Source organism: Nanorana parkeri, unplaced genomic scaffold (genome assembly GCF_000935625.1).
Source record: "Nanorana parkeri isolate BGI_ZX_2015 unplaced genomic scaffold, ASM93562v1 scaffold35, whole genome shotgun sequence".
Lineage (NCBI taxonomy): Eukaryota > Metazoa > Chordata > Amphibia > Anura > Dicroglossidae > Nanorana > Nanorana parkeri.
In genome coordinates this window covers 206,154-223,022 of record NW_017306303.1, presented here as the reverse complement: position 1 = coordinate 223,022, position 16,869 = coordinate 206,154, and the positions used below count along the sequence as shown (strand labels likewise).

Here is a 16,869-nt window from a genome sequence, read left to right as displayed (position 1 = left end):
CCCGTGTAGCATTTTCTATGTTACGGTACCAAGTGATAAACAGCACAGTACATTTACATCCTGCCGATTGTATTCACTACACAGGCTAATAATTATAGCACCGTGCAGAGGAGCACTGCAAAAAAAATACTTGTGAAAAGTAATTTTTTGTTTAATCCTTATAAGCTGCTGTTATGGCACATGAAAAAGCAAGCATTTAGAATAATTTATCAGTGAGTTGTGCAGTGCAGAAAAGGTAGATGCAGGGAGGGGTGCATGACTATTTTGTGCAAACAAGACTTTTTACACACAGTTTATTTCTTTGAGCGCCCATTGGCCCACTCTACTCAGTCCATGATGACAGTAGAGGAATTAGTATATGCCAGTTTCTGAACACTGTTACAATGTGCACCCCTTAAAGGAGGACCATTGGGAGAGTAAAATGTACTCTTCCCAATAGTGTGAGCCGGTTCTATAGCCGCTTGAGAACTGAGCGATCACAAACCGCTGATCACTCAGCTCACAGCTTCTCCCTGCAGAGAGTAGTGACTGTCAACGACCGCTCCCCGCAGGGATTCCCCCCTCCCCTCTCTCTGTTTCTCCAACACTCATTGGAGTGATAGACAGGGAAGTAGGCGGGCACAGCTGGCTCTGGCTCTAGAGAGACTCTAATCCTGGCTTCATTGAGTTTCTAACAGCTTAGAAGCCCCCACTGGTTGTTTACATTAGATGGCTGGCAGACTGCCAAAGATTCTGCTCTCAATAGAAAAAAAGCTAAGATTTTACTGCCTGTGTTGTGAAATTGTAAAATTAATTTCTCTACAATGCTTAGATATACAGAGATGATTGAGGGCTTGTTTTAAAGTGTTTTTATTGTTTGTTCAGATCATGTAAATAGCTTTAGGCCTGATTCACACCTAGGCGACATCGGTTTCTCGGGTCAAATTAGCGTACATTACATTGCACATTTTTATGAGCAGATTGTGACACATTGATGTAAATGGCAAAAAAGCGCACAAACGTTCCCAAGCGTTTCATGTTGACTCTATGGCGACAAAACTAGCTGTAAGCTGAAGTTCATGTACTTTTTACGATTACTGGCGTTTTGCTTATTGGGACAAAATGCTCAGGTGTGTACAGGCCATAAGAATGAATGGGTTTTTTTGGGGGGAAGTGTTTTGTTGCCCTGAATGAGCTGTGAAAATACGCTCAGTGTGAACCAAGCCTTAGTGTACATGATCACACCTGGGCACAGGTTCACCTTAATAACATCATATGTTTTCTAGGTACCACCTGGAATATGTGCATTCATATTCTCTCTCTCTCCCTCGCTCTCTCTCCCACGCTCTCTCTCTCGCTCTCTCTCTCTCCCCTCTCTCTCTGCTCCACTTTGATATCATAAGTGGCCATTTTGGTGTGAGTGTCGCTTTGATTATGACATTCTCCAGTCAGTGACAGATGATTCCTGCATCAGTAAAATCTGACTCTTGAAACAAGTGAAGGTCATTCCTGCTTAACTTAGTGCAGGATTCGGCATCAGAACCCCTTTCTACTTGGTGCATTTGATAGGCTATCTTAACTAAGAACCTAAGAACTCATTGGTAGAATTAGCAGCCAATAATAAACCAGTAAGGAGGAGGATGCAGGATAACTACACCAGAAAAACTGTTTTCAATGTTTTCTTTGCTCTTGTTTCAAGAGACAATTTATTAGGATATCAGGAAATGAGAATTTAACAGATGGGTGGAGAATACTTTTGAAGACATGCTGTAGTAAGAAATTCACTCAGCTATTCTGTAGGGCTGGTAATGATTAAAATTTTCGTGTTCGATTAATCGAAATTTCTTTAAATTAATTAATCGATTAATTATAAGGCACATACAGATCCAACTACATTGGCCTATACACATACAGCACAGCAATGAAGTAATAAAATGAACTAGGATCACACTAATCCAGCACGTTATTAATCTCACGTGCCTCACTCAATATGGCCGCCGCTTGAGTGGGGCAACTCAGAATAATAACGTTCTGGATTAGTGTGATACTAATTAATTTTATTACTTCATTGCTGTGCTGTATGTGTATAGGCCAATGCCTTGGCTGGCGCTCGTGCAGAAAGTTTCTTGGGCAAACTCACCGGCCCAAGTGGCTCCGTCGGCTAACGGAGGGGGGAGGAGTCCGGTGATGTCACGGACATCGACGTCACCGGATTCCTCTTCCCTTCTTTTAGCCGTCACGGACATTGACGTCACCGGACTCCTCCCCCCTTCCCTTCGTTAGCCGACGGAGCCACTTGGGGGAGGGGGGAGGAGTCCGGTGACGACGATGTCCGTGACGTCACCGGATCGCTGACGGGACTCCCGGAAGCCGGCGGAGAGGTGAGTGTTTTCATTAGCGATCAAAATAATTTTAATCGATCACATTTTTTTACGATTAATCGAGAAATTAATCTTTAATTTCCACAGCCCTACTATTCTGGGATGTTACACCTTTGAGTGGGGGACGTGTAGTGGATCTCTAGGCAAAACTGTAGGGATCAGTTACAACTCCTGTCAAGTTTTCTTTTTGCTGTCTCTGTCCTGTTGGAGAAATTCCCTCCATATTCTGTTCTGAAAGAATCCCCACTTAGTTGACACTGGAACAGTTTTTTCACATGGGGTATATTGAACAACTTTTATGTCTGTTTCGGTGACAACTGTAAAATTTTGCATTTCCAGTCAATTTCTGTCATAGCAGAGTGTGAGTCTCTTTAGTGGGGACATAGACAGCCATAAAAACATTACACAGGTTGTAACACTTCACCGCTTTATTAAAAACAAAAAAACGTATTTAAATACAATTGCACTTTACAACTAGGATTATAAATTGAAGTGTACTCATCATAGGATCCAATTAGATGCCCGTTATCATTTACTCTCACTTACATTAACACCCCAGGATTTGAGGTCACAGGCAGAAAGGGAGGTAACCGACCACCAGGAAGTAACATATCAGCACATTGAATCAGCACTGCTACTGCACGTGTGTGGCAATTTTTTGGAACCATGACTGCAAAATATAAACTAATTTTTGACACAACTGGAAACCAAAATGGGTCTCTGGATTATGTTAGAATGAGGAAAGGTTATTGTAACGAACCCCTGCTTGCTCAGTTCCACTCTCCCGGCACCCCTCAGATTCCAGACCGCAGCGTCTGATATTTTCGGTCGTCCGATAATTCGGGATTCGAACTTCAGCTGTGTGCCGTTCGTATCCAGTGGTGATAGCTCAGAACAAACACCAGGCAGGCTGTATGTAAGTTCAAACAGGAATCTCCTTTATTGGATGCACACACACTTTTATAAACAACAGTTTGAACGCCCCGCCCAACCGAACACCTTCCTATTGGTCAATTGTAAAGTCCCATCTAGTCCTCACTTAGGTCCTCTTGGTCATGCAAATGAGGACTTGAAACAGGGTCAGCAGGGATTGGTCTGATAGCTTGAATGGGGGGGGCTGATATGTGTAATGACACAGAGAAGTCCCAGGAGATAATTACATTACATAAGCAACAACCAGTCAAACACAGAGTGATTAAAACATAGGACAGGGCGGAGGACACACAGCAGTTTGAACGCCCCGCCCAACCGAACACCTTCCTATTGGTCAATTGTAAAGTCCCATCTAGTCCTCACTTAGGTCCTCTTGGTCATGCAAATGAGGACTTGAAACAGGGTCAGCAGGGATTAGTCTGATAGCTTGAATGGGAGGGCTGATATGTGTATCATTTTCATTAACATTGGGTTTCCAGAGCCGGCATTGAATTGTGAAATTGGACGGCTGTAGGGCCAGGCTCCCCTGCTACAACCGTCCATGGGCCCCGGACACCCACTTCAACCCACAAGGGGGGGTCTCTATAGTCCTAGGTCCATAGTCTCTAGGAAGGAGGCTAGCCCTCAGGCTCCTCCAGCAGCCCCAGTGACGGTTCAGTCCGTCACAGTTATATACCTTGCTGCCTGCTGTTTGCAACACAGAGAACTCACTCTAAACAGCTGTTGCAGGCTTGTTTAGGCATTTCTGCTAGGCTGGAGTTTTAACTGGGTTGTAATTTTTTGGAGTGGGAATGCTTGTTAACCATTTCCACCAGAAACACGTTTTATTCAAAACAACAAACTTTTAGTCATGAGTACGTCCTCATGGTGATTTCCATTTCTACAGTATACTATAACGGAAGCCATTTCTGGACCCCCTAGGTTTGTGGGCTGGGTAATGACTGGAACCTCTGCCATGTCTGCTGCTATGCCACTGGTATATATGAAGACGTTGCAGCCCAAGCCTTCTGTTCTCTTGAAGTACAAGTTTACATGAAACTGCTGCCAGGTCTTTCTACTTCTATCATTATACTGTATATAGCTGATTACAGCAATTATTTCACTCATACAAAAGGCAAAGATGGTTTTGTCTATAGAAGATCGATTAATTATTATAATTTTGTTTTTTTTTGTTTTTTTTGCAGGATCCGCACACATCCTACCTCCCAGACTCCAGAAAGAAAGAGTCTATAGCTTCTGAAACGTCTCTTGCTTCCTCCTATTCCCCTGAAGAAACAGAAGAAGAAAGGAAGAGTGCCTTAGAAAAGAGTATGTAAGTGAGTCCTTTTTGGGGCTTATGGGGAATGGTCCTTTACTCATCTTTCTTCTAGTAATACTGATAACACCTAATACATCTAGGTGAGTTTATAGTTGTAAAGCTGATCATAAACATGACATAATCGTCATTTGTTTTGCTGAATAAAAAAGTTGAATTGTCTGATTAATGTAGTCAAAATGTGCCTGTATGTACACCTGCTGTCTATGGTCAGCTTTCAGCTTGTCAGAAATAATAGTTAAATAAGTGGGTAAGGGACTCATGTTTTTAGTAATGCCTTTGATGATAATGGCTAGGAATGTTGAACTACTGCAGATATGGCTAAGTTCATGGATGATAAGGTCGGTGGGGAGGGAAATGCAAGTCTACTGATAAGTCCAGAGGAAAAGAAACATAGACTTGAGAAGGCTTTCTTGAGCACCTGACAATAGAAGTGCATTCCGGGGGATGTGGCCAATCAGTAGCTGTTTCCTACATTATCAGCTACTGACTTTGATTTAGAACGTGGCTAGAGTCTGCTTGCAGTGATTTCTGAGCTGTTTATGTTTAATGGGTGGCGTCCCTGCAGCCAAACATTACTCACTAATCCAGTAAGTGATGACATTCATGTACCATATCTATTTTAAGTAAAAATAATGGGGTTTCACATTTATAGGAATCAGAGTGCCTTGTCTGCATATGAGCTCTTCCATATAAATACACATAATTCATGGTATTTAAGATCTACATTATCTACATATACTAAATATTAGGCTATGATTTACACATTTGATTTGTCACTGGGTAACATATGGTATGGCTGTTTACTGAATTTTTGCATCACCTAAAACCCAACCCCAAAGTTTTTTTTTTTCTTTGTCAGCCACTGAGGGACGCAGAAAGTCTTAAACCTTCAAGTTATACTGCTGCATACAGGAGGATTGGACATTGACTAACAGAAAAAACTTTAGGCCAGCCCAGGGTATACCTCCTTCCATTACCAGTATGCCCCAGGACAGACATCTTTTCTTCAGCTCTGCTGTTGTAAAGGCTAGCCTGTGTTTTATTCTAGCTTTTTTTTCTGTTTCCTTTATTTTTTTCTTCAATCATGACTCTTCTCTACATTGCTGCTGTAGGTTTTTATCTCTGATCAGCAGCTATCTGGCACAGTCATCCTCAGCCTGGCTTTTGGACTGTACTGTATCCGGACCCTGTTGGAATGGACGCTGCAGGGCTAGCCTGAATGTGATCTTCTGGCACTGGGTTCCGTGTGCAGTGATTTCCAGACTTAGTCCTGGTTAAGTTAGCTATGAATGCTTTCCAGGTCCAGGGCCAATGGCATTGTCTCTGCGGTTGTCCTGCCTATGAAAATTAAGTAAATAAGCCGGATTTAACCATAGCTTTGGGAGCTTCATAGTTTTCATTGTTCACTGGCACCAATATACCCCATTTCATGACAGCTTTGTTGTGAAAGAGGTTAACACTGTGGGACTGAACACTAAAGTCATCCCTTGGGTGTAGGGTCATGCACACACACGCCACACTCTCTTTCCCACCATACAGCATCAGGGAAGCATATGCTAGCTATTGCAAAGAGTCATGTTGATCTTCAATCTTTGATCTGTTACTGCCTGCCTACAATGACGCTTGTTACCGCTGGCAATCTGACCCTCCAGTCACTATCCCTCACTTGTTACCAGCTGTCTGGGTTTCATGAGTATTGAAGCCTATTCTCTTACCTTGCCTGTACATTGCCTTTCTGCTTTGTGGCCACAACATGCCACATTTTAGAGATGGGGGACAGTGCTTCTGCAACAGGTACCTCCAGCTCACTTTCAGGGTCAGGAGCTGCTTGCAGCACACCTACTAATGGTAACGACATCTACAGCCTGGAGTCATGTTGTCCTTTACTTTTAGAGTCTCTCCATCTTCAGAATCTTCCTTGACTCTGTAAGGTGTGGATGGGTCCTCTGCCATCTTGGCTGAGTTTTTTGCTATAATTATGCAAGGTTTTATGACCCTCTGATCCTAGATGCCATAAGCCTATTCCCACACCCTCTCAGGCAGATTCTGTATCTAATTTGCCTGTGGCCTTAGCAGGTTCTGAGTCATCAGCTGCAGAGATCTGATTCAGGTTTTGTTGAGAAGTAGCCCATTTTCTCTGTGGATCCTGCCATATCTCACCTTAACAGGGTACTACTGTTCTGTGGAAGGATGCACCTGCATTTCAGGACACAACTGAAAAGTGGTTCGAAGCCCGCTCCAGAGCTTTTGGGTGCGAGGTCCCACCTTGCACCTAATTCTGTCTGTGATTTTACTTTGTCAGACCATGTCTAATTCATTACTGGAAGCCTCATGCCTTCTTTCTCACATTAGTCTCTTGCCAGTGCATATACGTAGAGCACTTTGGCTAAGGTACTGGTCTGTGGAACTATCTTTAAGGGTTTGATTCACAATGCCTCTTTCAGCCAACCCTAGATATTTTCCTAAGGGATGTTATTGGTGGTAAGAGCATTTATCTTCCCCAGTGGTAGAAGCCTAAGGAGCAGACTCCCTCTCTGACTGTCAAGGAGTGTCCCTTTCATTTTTCTGTTCCCTTGACTTCAGCATCAAGAACCCCCAAGTTTGACTTCCCGTCAAGTCTGACAAATTTGCTGGCCTACAGTTTTTTGTTTGCCAGTGTTCATTCCTCCTGTAGGCGGCAGTATAACCAGAAGACTTCCTGTGCCCCTCATGGGACTTCAGGAAAAGGATTTTGCAGTGAGTACAAACATCCTATTTTTTCTGTGTCTGAGCCTGTTAAGGAGATTTCTGTTTTATTTCTGTTCTGTATGAAATCTTTCACTTGGCTAAGGAGATGTAGCATAATTTCCCATACAGGGATGTAGACTGAAATAAAATTCTCACAGGCATTCTAAACCTTTCTCATTCAATTAGATTTTTTTTTCTTTTTCCTCTCTTTCCCATTCTATCTGACACCTATGAAATAAATAGGAATTGAGGAGAGATTTCCCAGAACAAAAGCATTGTGGGGTCCCACCTTAAAATCCATACCAGACACTTATCCAGGCTTGCAGCCTGCCTACCCATGGTAGGGTTGGCAGCGAGTGTGTGGGGGCCACCCCTAGCAAGGCACCTTATCCCCATGTTAAAGGGAAAATGGATATCATCCCCATATCCCTGCCCTGTGGATGTGGGGGTCTGCGGGAGGGAAGTTACAAATAATTTTTAGGGTTTTTTTTTATCTGTGCCAATAATAATAACTTATTTTCTACAATGTACAGGTATGTCTTAATGGAGTTAGTAGAAACTGAGAAGATGTATGTGGAAGACTTGGGCCAAATAGTAGAGGTAAAACTGAATATTCTTTACCTTGCTTACTAACAGGTGCAAAGATATATACTAGCTTTGAAGGATACATAATAAATTATGTTCTGAAATGACACATCTAGATATGCTCTATTATTCAAATCACTTGATCAAGAAAAAAGAAGCCATTGTAATAGCCAGTGATATAACATGACAAACATGAAGAAATGATCCAGTCCCTAGCCAATAGGCACATAAACATTCACCCTTGTATGCTAGGGGTATGTGCTATTCAGCTATGCCCTTGTGCCCAGCAAAACTCTTTTCTTTTGTGAATAATTGGATGTAGGCTACAAAATTCCACCAATACCCTTTTTTCCTCATTAGAGTTGTACCAAGGGTGTCAATAGCAAACTGTTGGCGCTATTTAAATCATATATAATAATAATAACAGATACACTATATTGCCTAAAGAATTGGGACATCCCTCCAAATCATTGGATTCTGGGGTTCCGTGAAATTTCCTTGCTACTAAATATTCCACGGTCAACTCTTAGTGAATTATAACAATGTGGAAGCAACTGGGAACATCAGCAACTCAGCCACGAAGTGGTAGGCCACGTAAAATGACAGAGCGGGGTCAGCGCATGCTGAAGTGCACAGTGCGCAGAAGTCGCCAAGTGTCTGCAGAGTCAATAGCTACAGACCTCCAAACTTCGTGTGGCCTTCAGATTGGCACAACAACAGTGCGTAGAGAACTTAATGGAATGGGTTTCCATGGCCGAGCAGCTGCATCCAAGCCTTACATCACCAAGTGCAATGCAAAGCGTTGGATGCAGTGGTGTAAAGCACGCCGCCACTGGACTCTAGAGAAGTGGAGACGTGTTCTCTGGAGTGACGAATCACACTTCTCTGTCTGGCAATCCGATGGATGTGTGTGGGTTTGGTGGTTGCCAGGAGAACGGTACTTGCCTGACTGTGTTGTGCCAAGTGTAAAGTTTGATGGAGAGGGATTATGGTGTGGGGTTGTTTTTCAAAGGTTGGGGTTGGCTCCTTAGTTCCAGTGAAGGGACCTCTAAGACATTTTGGACAATTTCATGCTCCCAATTTTGTGGGAACAGTTTGGGGATGGCCCCTTCCTGTTCCAACATGACTGCGCATCAGTGCACAAAGCAAGGTCCATAAAGACATGGATGAGCGAGTTTGGGGTGGAGGAACTTGACTGGCCTGCACAGAGTCCTGACCTCAACCTGATAGGACACCTTTGGGATGATTTAGAGCGCAGACTGGGAGCCGGGCTTTCCGGTCCAACATCAGTACCTGACCTCACAAATGCGCTTCCTGAAGAATGGTCAAACATTTTCATAGACACACTCCTAAACCTTGTGGACAGCCTTCCCAGAAGAGTTGAAGCTGTTATAGCTGCAGAGGGTGGGCCAACTCAATATTGAACACTACGGACTAAGACTGGGATGCCATTAAAGTTTATGTGCTTGTAAAGGCAGGCATCCCAATACTTTTGGCAATATAGTGCACATTACAATTTACTGTTTTCTTACAGGTAGGTTGATTGCTGTCTGATCTTGCTAAATTGTTCAGTTTTTTGGTTACCTTAAGGGGTCTTTTTATCAAGGATTTGGACATTGGGCAATGAACTGTCTTACGCACCTGAAACTATCTTTGTATCAGCCTCCTGTAATTCCTTGCACAGCAGAAGTCAGATGGCAGAAGCATGGGTTTCACTCTTACCCAATAGCTTTATTGCGTTGCATATGGCTGTCAGTTTAACATAGTAAACATGCTTACAGGTGAAAAGAGGACAGGTATAACCACACCAGAGTGCTGCTGCTCCTTCATTGTCCAGTCACAGGCTAGGATGTTTTTTTTTACCAGACAACTTTACCTAATGGGAAGCTATTATGGATTTGGTTGACTTTCAATGTTAACTGTTTGTTACATTTCTGTTTATTAATATTTTAATATGTATACAATATTTGCTTTACAAGTATACATTTAATTTAGGGTTTACAGAAGATGCAGAGCATTTTTTTTCAAAGCGAGAGTGCAGCAGAAACCGTTTGCCTTCAGATTTCCTTTTTCTGACTGCAGTTCTACAAGAGCCATCTGAACAAAGCAGACGGGGAGGGCTACAGTGGATGAGTCACTCCAATTAATTTTTTAATGTCATTTTTAGCTTGAACTGTTGAGTACTTTACACAAGAGGGTTTTTTTTTCAACAGAGCAGTTAAGTATAAACATGTAAAATGAACCTAGAGCTAAACTTGCTGGCTTTAATTATTTCAGCACCTGCACTTGTATACTACTTATAGATCAAAGTAATTTTTTACATTTCAGCTGTGGGCCTATTTCTTATTCAGGGATCATTTCGCCATTACCTGTGATACCAAAGTAATACATACATTATATTTTTGACACAGACAAGGCTTTAGCAATATTGTCGTATAAAAAGTATTCTATTTTCTGCAATCTAAAGAGGAAAAAAAAAATACAAAACAGCAATAAAGAGCTTTTTCTTTCCTGTGTGCATGGCAATGTTATTTATAAGAAAAGCCTTTTCTTTTTTTTATTTATAAATTTTCTATTTAATGCATTGCAACAAATTTGAAAAGGCAAAATGAAGAAAAATTGAACAAAAGTTTAACCAACTGCGGACCGGCCGCTGTATTTTGTTTGGGTTGACATGGGTTAATGTCCATGCGTGAAGATGCAGACGTGCTGCATTTTAATGCAATGTACTGCAAGGCTGTGTTATGGTGTGAACAAGGCACTTAGACAACAATCAGGCGTAGAAAAAAAGCAGATCACTGGACCTGGTATGAACGGCCCTAAAACAATGTAGTCTGTTGAGCCTTAAAAAGTTCAAAAGAAGTCCAATGAGGTTGTTCAAGTCCATTCCCAGCATTCAGCTCTCTTCCCACTTCCTGCATCTGCTCAGTGTTCAAATTATAGCTCAAAAAGCTGCCAACTCACTGCTAGCAGGGGGCAGCAGAATAAGCTTAAAAAGGAGAAAGTGAAAGTGTTTTTTTTTCTCAGAACCTGGAGGATGAATTACTCCATGGTACATGCAACTACAGAGGTCAGTGGGGGCTTGTTTTAAAGCATTTTTACTGCTTGTTAGGAATATGTAAATAGTTCAATGTCTATAGCCTGGCTACAGTTCTTTAAGGAAACTATAATGGGTTTGAGTTAATTGTATTATAATTTTTCAAAGTATAAAAGTTTTTAATATGATGCTTTTAACAAATGTTTATACAGTATACTTTGTGAACTATTCTATATAGTCACTATAAAGAAGAAACTAAATAACATTTAACTCTAGTGCATGTTCAAAAATTTGAAAGATGATGCCTGATTAGTGTCTCTTGGTAGCATACCGATACTACTTAGTCGGGTTTCTTTCACACATGGAGTTTCGCTTGACCAAAACAGATTATAATCAGCATTATTTGAAATGTCAATAAAATAGGATATATATGCTGTTTCTCCTAAGAAGGTCTTAATGTTTTTTATGTCAGAGCTATATTGGGAAAGAAGGATTACTTCTATTATAGCGGTTATGCTTAGTCCTCTGATTTGTCAGTTATGTATTTGTTTTATACAGCAAGTTCATTACGGCCTGAAAAGTTCATTGTGAGGATACTTATTACCCTTCACAAAGAGAAATAAACAGAACCCAGCTGATATAACACAAGCAGGAAATTGTGAGGGAGTGCAGGAACACTGAGGAGGAACTTGTACAGCGCAGGCCCTCTGGGATGTGTGTATCTTCATGTTGGTAAAAGGATATGGGTGAGCCTTTGTTCCCAAGCCATGCTCACATCAGCTAGGTCAGTCTTAACATGAGACATTTGAAGGTGCTTTTCCTGCACGGCTGTATCAAAAGTAGTTCATTACTGAGGGCTCATCATCTGAAATGACAGTGACTAATAATGTAATGGCTCTCAGGCTCCCATTAAGTCATTTTTGTTCTCTGTGAGTGTAAAACAGCAGTATCATCAATGTACTGTTTACTATATACGCTCTAATTACACCAATATGTTTTCTGAGAGCGCAGCAGTGCGTCAGAGGGGATGTCTAATAATAAATGGACAGTATCAATATGCTGGTCTTATTTAACTGCCATCTTCTGTTGGTTACTAAAAACATGTTTTAAAATCATAGGATCATCATATTGCCGTAATGACTACCTGTCATTAGGCTAAGTAATATGACAAAATGATGGAGCATCATTTTCTTAATAGAAAGCCTTGACTGCATTCTTTATTCTATATTAGACTTGTACTTGCATCTTAAAACAAAGGTATCTCTGTGTATATAAAAAGAATGATGTTTTTTGTGCATACAGTGCCTATAAAAAGTATTCACCTCCTTGGATTTTTTTAATGTTTTATTAATTAGCGAATTACAGTGAATTTTTTTTTCTTTTAACAAAGAAATATGCTCCATAATGTCAAAGTGGTTTAAACTTTAACAGCGATTTCAACTTACCTTGTTTTCGCTGCACGCTTCCGCCCAAAAAATCCGAAACTGTTCGGGCGGCAGCAAAGAATCTTGGGGCGGGCGCATGCGCAGTTCGGATTTTCGGCTGGGAGACGGGCAGAGATGCAACGTAAGTCTGTGGACTTACGTTGTCCGCACCGCTTACGTAAGTCCGCACCGCTGTAGGGACAGATGAAAACATCAGGAAAGAAGAAGATCGGATTAAGAGACATCATTTAAGGTAAATGCTGACATTAACATTGGGGGGAGGGAAAAGTAATTTATCCTTTAATGTCACTTTAAAGTGACATTAAAGGCAAAAAATGTTTTCCCTTCCCCCTCGGACGGGAGCGCGCGGCGAAGACGGGGTAAGTTTAAACTGCTGTTAAAGTGTGTTTTTTTTTTAACTTTTTGCCTATATCTACTGCTCGCTAACAGTAGATAAATGCAAAAAAAACCCGGAGGGTTTAGAAACCCTTTAAGCTGGCCCTACACTTGTAGTTTTTTTGTTGTTCAGCCTAATAAATGGCCTTGATGGAATCTTCCCTGCCGGGCTACTGTATTCTGACAGCTGATTAAAAAATTGACTTTTGTCTAACAGAGAAGTGCTGACGGGGCCACTCATAGCTAATGACTTTCTGCACTAATTGCTGGCTAACACAGTACGATACTACTGCAATGAAAAATAAACAAAACTGGCTGCATATTGCAGGACTACTATGTAGTATTCTTCCTAACCAGCAGATAAAGCTCCTCATTTTCAACATTTGTTTCTCGCTTTCCTTGATACATTTTTTGAAAATCTTTTTTTTTTCAAACAGCTCAATAGCTCAAGACAATCTATTTTTTTTAGGTTTTATGATAGTGTTTACCTGTCCTCAGTTCCTGGTAACAATTCATGTTTAGTGGACATCCACACAGGTATCTAAATTGTATTGCTGAAACAGTTATTATTCCTCCTGACACATAAAGTGCCCTTAAAAACATACTTTGTTGGTTGGTCTAAGGACAGGTGTGGAAAAAATCAAATAAAGAAAAAAAATGATACCAGATTTTTAGCCAAAAAACCTTTCTACCTGCCCATATAGTTCTTTTTCAGTCTAACCTCATGGCTTTATTAGAAACCATCGGGGAAGGTGTTCCCTGTTTCCTGGTATACCTAGTTTGGATACTCTTTTTGCTGCAAATTCTGATGCTAGATGCTTATGTCAGAATCAATAACAAAGTAGACTAAGAATTGTAGCATTAAATAACAAGTGCTAAAACTGTTAGTGTTAAGGACCTGTCTGCGAGCACTTACAGCAAGTAATGAAGAACAAGTGGTTATTTTGTACCAAGGGCCATCCATAAACAACACCATCATTTTAATTTATTTAACCTTACACAAGGCTTCGGTTCATTAAAACTGTTTAATTAAAACCAGTTGATTAAATAGAATTTGATTACAATGCATGTAATGTATTATGTTTTGAAGAAGAACGTCTGTTTAATAGAAAATCAAGATGTTTCAAAATGTGGGGCTCTTGAAATTACTACACAACCAATTTAAACTATTGCTTGTTTTCCTCTATGTCCCATTTCACATGGGCTGATTAGGAGGGAATCCATGCATGGATCTCCTCTTAAATGGAGCGATATAGATGAGATGTCACCACTGTGACTCCTTCCAGTTTTTTCCTCCATCTGGTGATAGAGGAAAAAACTGAAATGACTGGACCCCATGTCGGTCTATGGGGAATTGGATGTAAATGGACATGATCAGGTCCGTCAAAAAGAAAGCCTTTTCTGTTTGTTTTTCTGGACCTGGCCAGAGTCGGGTGTAACCGGGTGTAAACTGACCCGTTTAGACCCGGCTGCCTATAGACTAGCATTGCTCATCTGATCAGGATCTGCATGAAAAACTGATATGTGGATCCGATCGGTCTGCCCATATGAAAGGGGCCTAATGGCAGTGAGTCTCATAGTTACTCTAGAATCCTATACTCTGTAACTCATATAAAGTTTACGTACAGTAGAAGGAAACTGTCTCACTGAAGTTGAGCTCTTTTTAATCTTGGCCCACACCAACTTAGGTATGGCATGCTGATACAGAGGACTTTTGTGAATGCAGAAATGTAATAATTCTTTGGATTGTTTCTCATGTTTCTGATGGTTAAAGGCCCAAAAAACTAATAAAAAGTGTCTTTGCATAGGGAGAGCTGTGATATTAGTACATGGTTTTTGGCTTTAAAAATGGGTGAGCCTATTTTTGGCACAGCAGCATCGGGGGAAAGGTTTACAGCACAAACATTTGCAGCTGCGATAAAATTTAAAGGGGCAAATTTTTGTCATCCATATGTATTTGACTTAATGCTTAGAACACATATCAAACAACAATCCTACATACAAATATAGTGCTTAATAAATGTACCCCAAACCCCTCAACCAACACCTAACCCAGCTTCTTACCCTAAGATATTGTACATATTTAGTTTTTTATTGTTCATTAATACTTTTAAATTCTCTAAAAGCCAGTGCATAATGAACATCGCGTATGTCAACTTTACCCCACAGGGTTACATGGCAACCATGAGTGCTCAAGGAATTCCTGAGGACATGAAGGGAAAAGACAAAATTGTCTTTGGGAACATACACCAGATATTTGATTGGCACAAAGAGTAAGTGGCATGATTTCAGTCTTATAAACCAGTGGTTCTCAACCTGTGTAACCTCAGGACCCATATTTGTCGTTGGCTAATAAGTCGTGACCCAAGTCGCACTGCAATGGAACGCACTGCATTGCGGTACCATGCATTCCGATGCAGGTGATTGAACTGTGGGTGGGAGGTGTGTTTGGGGTGCCATTACGAGAATTGGAGTGGATACTCAGCCTGGGGTCCAGTGCTGGGCTGCTGTGCTGTGACTCTCTTGCCCGCCCTGTAGAGGTGACGGGAGCCAGAATGTGAAGTCACCCCGGTCCAGGCACTTCTGGCACGTGAAGGAGCTATAAGCAATGAATGTATGGATGGAGGTCCCTCGTGGCCATAGCTCCAGTCCACCCCACCCCACCTCAAGCTGGCACTCGGTGCCAGGAAGCACATTCTGAATGGCTGTGCTGCATGAGAACTGACAATGCTGCGCTAGGAGGAGGCTGAGAGACTCTCACCTAGAAAAGTAGAAGGCACACGGCGATACACTGAACACGGGGTCGCGACCCACTTTTGGGTCACGACCCACCAGTTGAGAATCAAGGTTATAAACCATTTATAATCATGCTAATTTTGGGAATCGGAGCATATTTTTTTGCACACAAAAGTATGTATTCAAATTATGTAATTGTTTAGACTCCTTGGAAATGAAGACATTGATACTGATGTTCAGTTCAGTATAACATTGCTTTTACAGTTCCATTTGCTCGCTGTAAGTGTCAAACTCATAGTATTGGAGCATAGAGGTGACTGCTAATATCCCTTTAACCTTACCCTATTTTCCACAAGAGTTACATGAGTGGAGAGCTATTGCTCTAACTGCCTAAAAAGAGTTAGGGTGCCTACACACCTTACGATAATCATACGATAATCGCGGGATATCACGCAATTGTACGATTATCGTAAGGTGTGTGGAAGCCGTGCGACCTCTACTACTGTAAGGTCGCACGACTTTAAACTTACGAACATGTTCGAAAACCCGCCGAGCATCGTACGATGTTCGGCGGGTGTGTAGCATGTTCGTAAGATAAAAGCCGGGCGGGCCGGTGTGCGCAAGAACACACTGCCCGTTCGGCATTGCGGTCATCGGAAGCCCACCCCTCAGGGGGGCACGGCTTGCGATCATCGCAAGTAGGATCTGCCTGTCCAAGATAGGCAGATTGTACGTTTTTTTAAGTACCTTACAACCATCGCAAGACAAAAGTCTTGCGATGGTTGTAAGGTGTGTGCCCAGCATTAGTTAAAGTTAGGTTCTAATTTGTTTGTCTCTTACTTAAATCGGAATTATAACTGTAAAAATGAAAAAATGCCTGAAGGTAGGGATTTTTGGCCTAAGAGACATGCAAAGTTTCATCTGCCAAAAAACTCCTTCCTCTTTCTCCTAGCAACTTTTCATTTTCTGCTTACACTGTACAGCACATGTGAGCGCTTTGTGTTGAGATTTAATACACTGTACCTCTACAGTTTTCTTCTAGGTGAGCTGCAAAAGTGCCTTGAGGACCCAAGCCGATTAGCACATCTCTTCATAAAGCATGTGAGTCCTTTATGTCTTATGCAGACACTGTCAAACCCCAGTTCTGGTGTAGAGTACAGTGAGCTGCAGACTGAGTGCCATGGTCCCTCAAGAACCCTAGGAGCTGAAAGACTGCAAAGAAGGCAATGGTTGCTGCTCTCCCTGATCCCCCAGAATCACATAGAAGCACTATGTGTTGGGCAGTTTTAGATATTCTCTTCTGCGCCTGGACACAGTTGTGAGCTGTAAGGGTATAAGTAGCGAGTGGGGATG

At 41.7% G+C, this 16,869-nt stretch overlaps 1 protein-coding gene across 1 annotated transcript in view; it reads left to right on the top strand.

Moving 5' to 3' along the window:
• The window catches only part of ARHGEF25 (Rho guanine nucleotide exchange factor 25), a 180,800-nt gene that overhangs the window by 139,865 nt on the left and 24,066 nt on the right, over nt 1–16,869 (top strand). The window contains exons 4-7 of the mRNA XM_018569766.1: nt 4,478–4,605; nt 7,872–7,938; nt 14,950–15,053; nt 16,548–16,617. Of these exons, the coding sequence (XP_018425268.1) occupies nt 4,478–4,605; nt 7,872–7,938; nt 14,950–15,053; nt 16,548–16,617 (369 nt within the window). The remainder of the gene's footprint in view (nt 1–4,477; nt 4,606–7,871; nt 7,939–14,949; nt 15,054–16,547; nt 16,618–16,869) is intronic.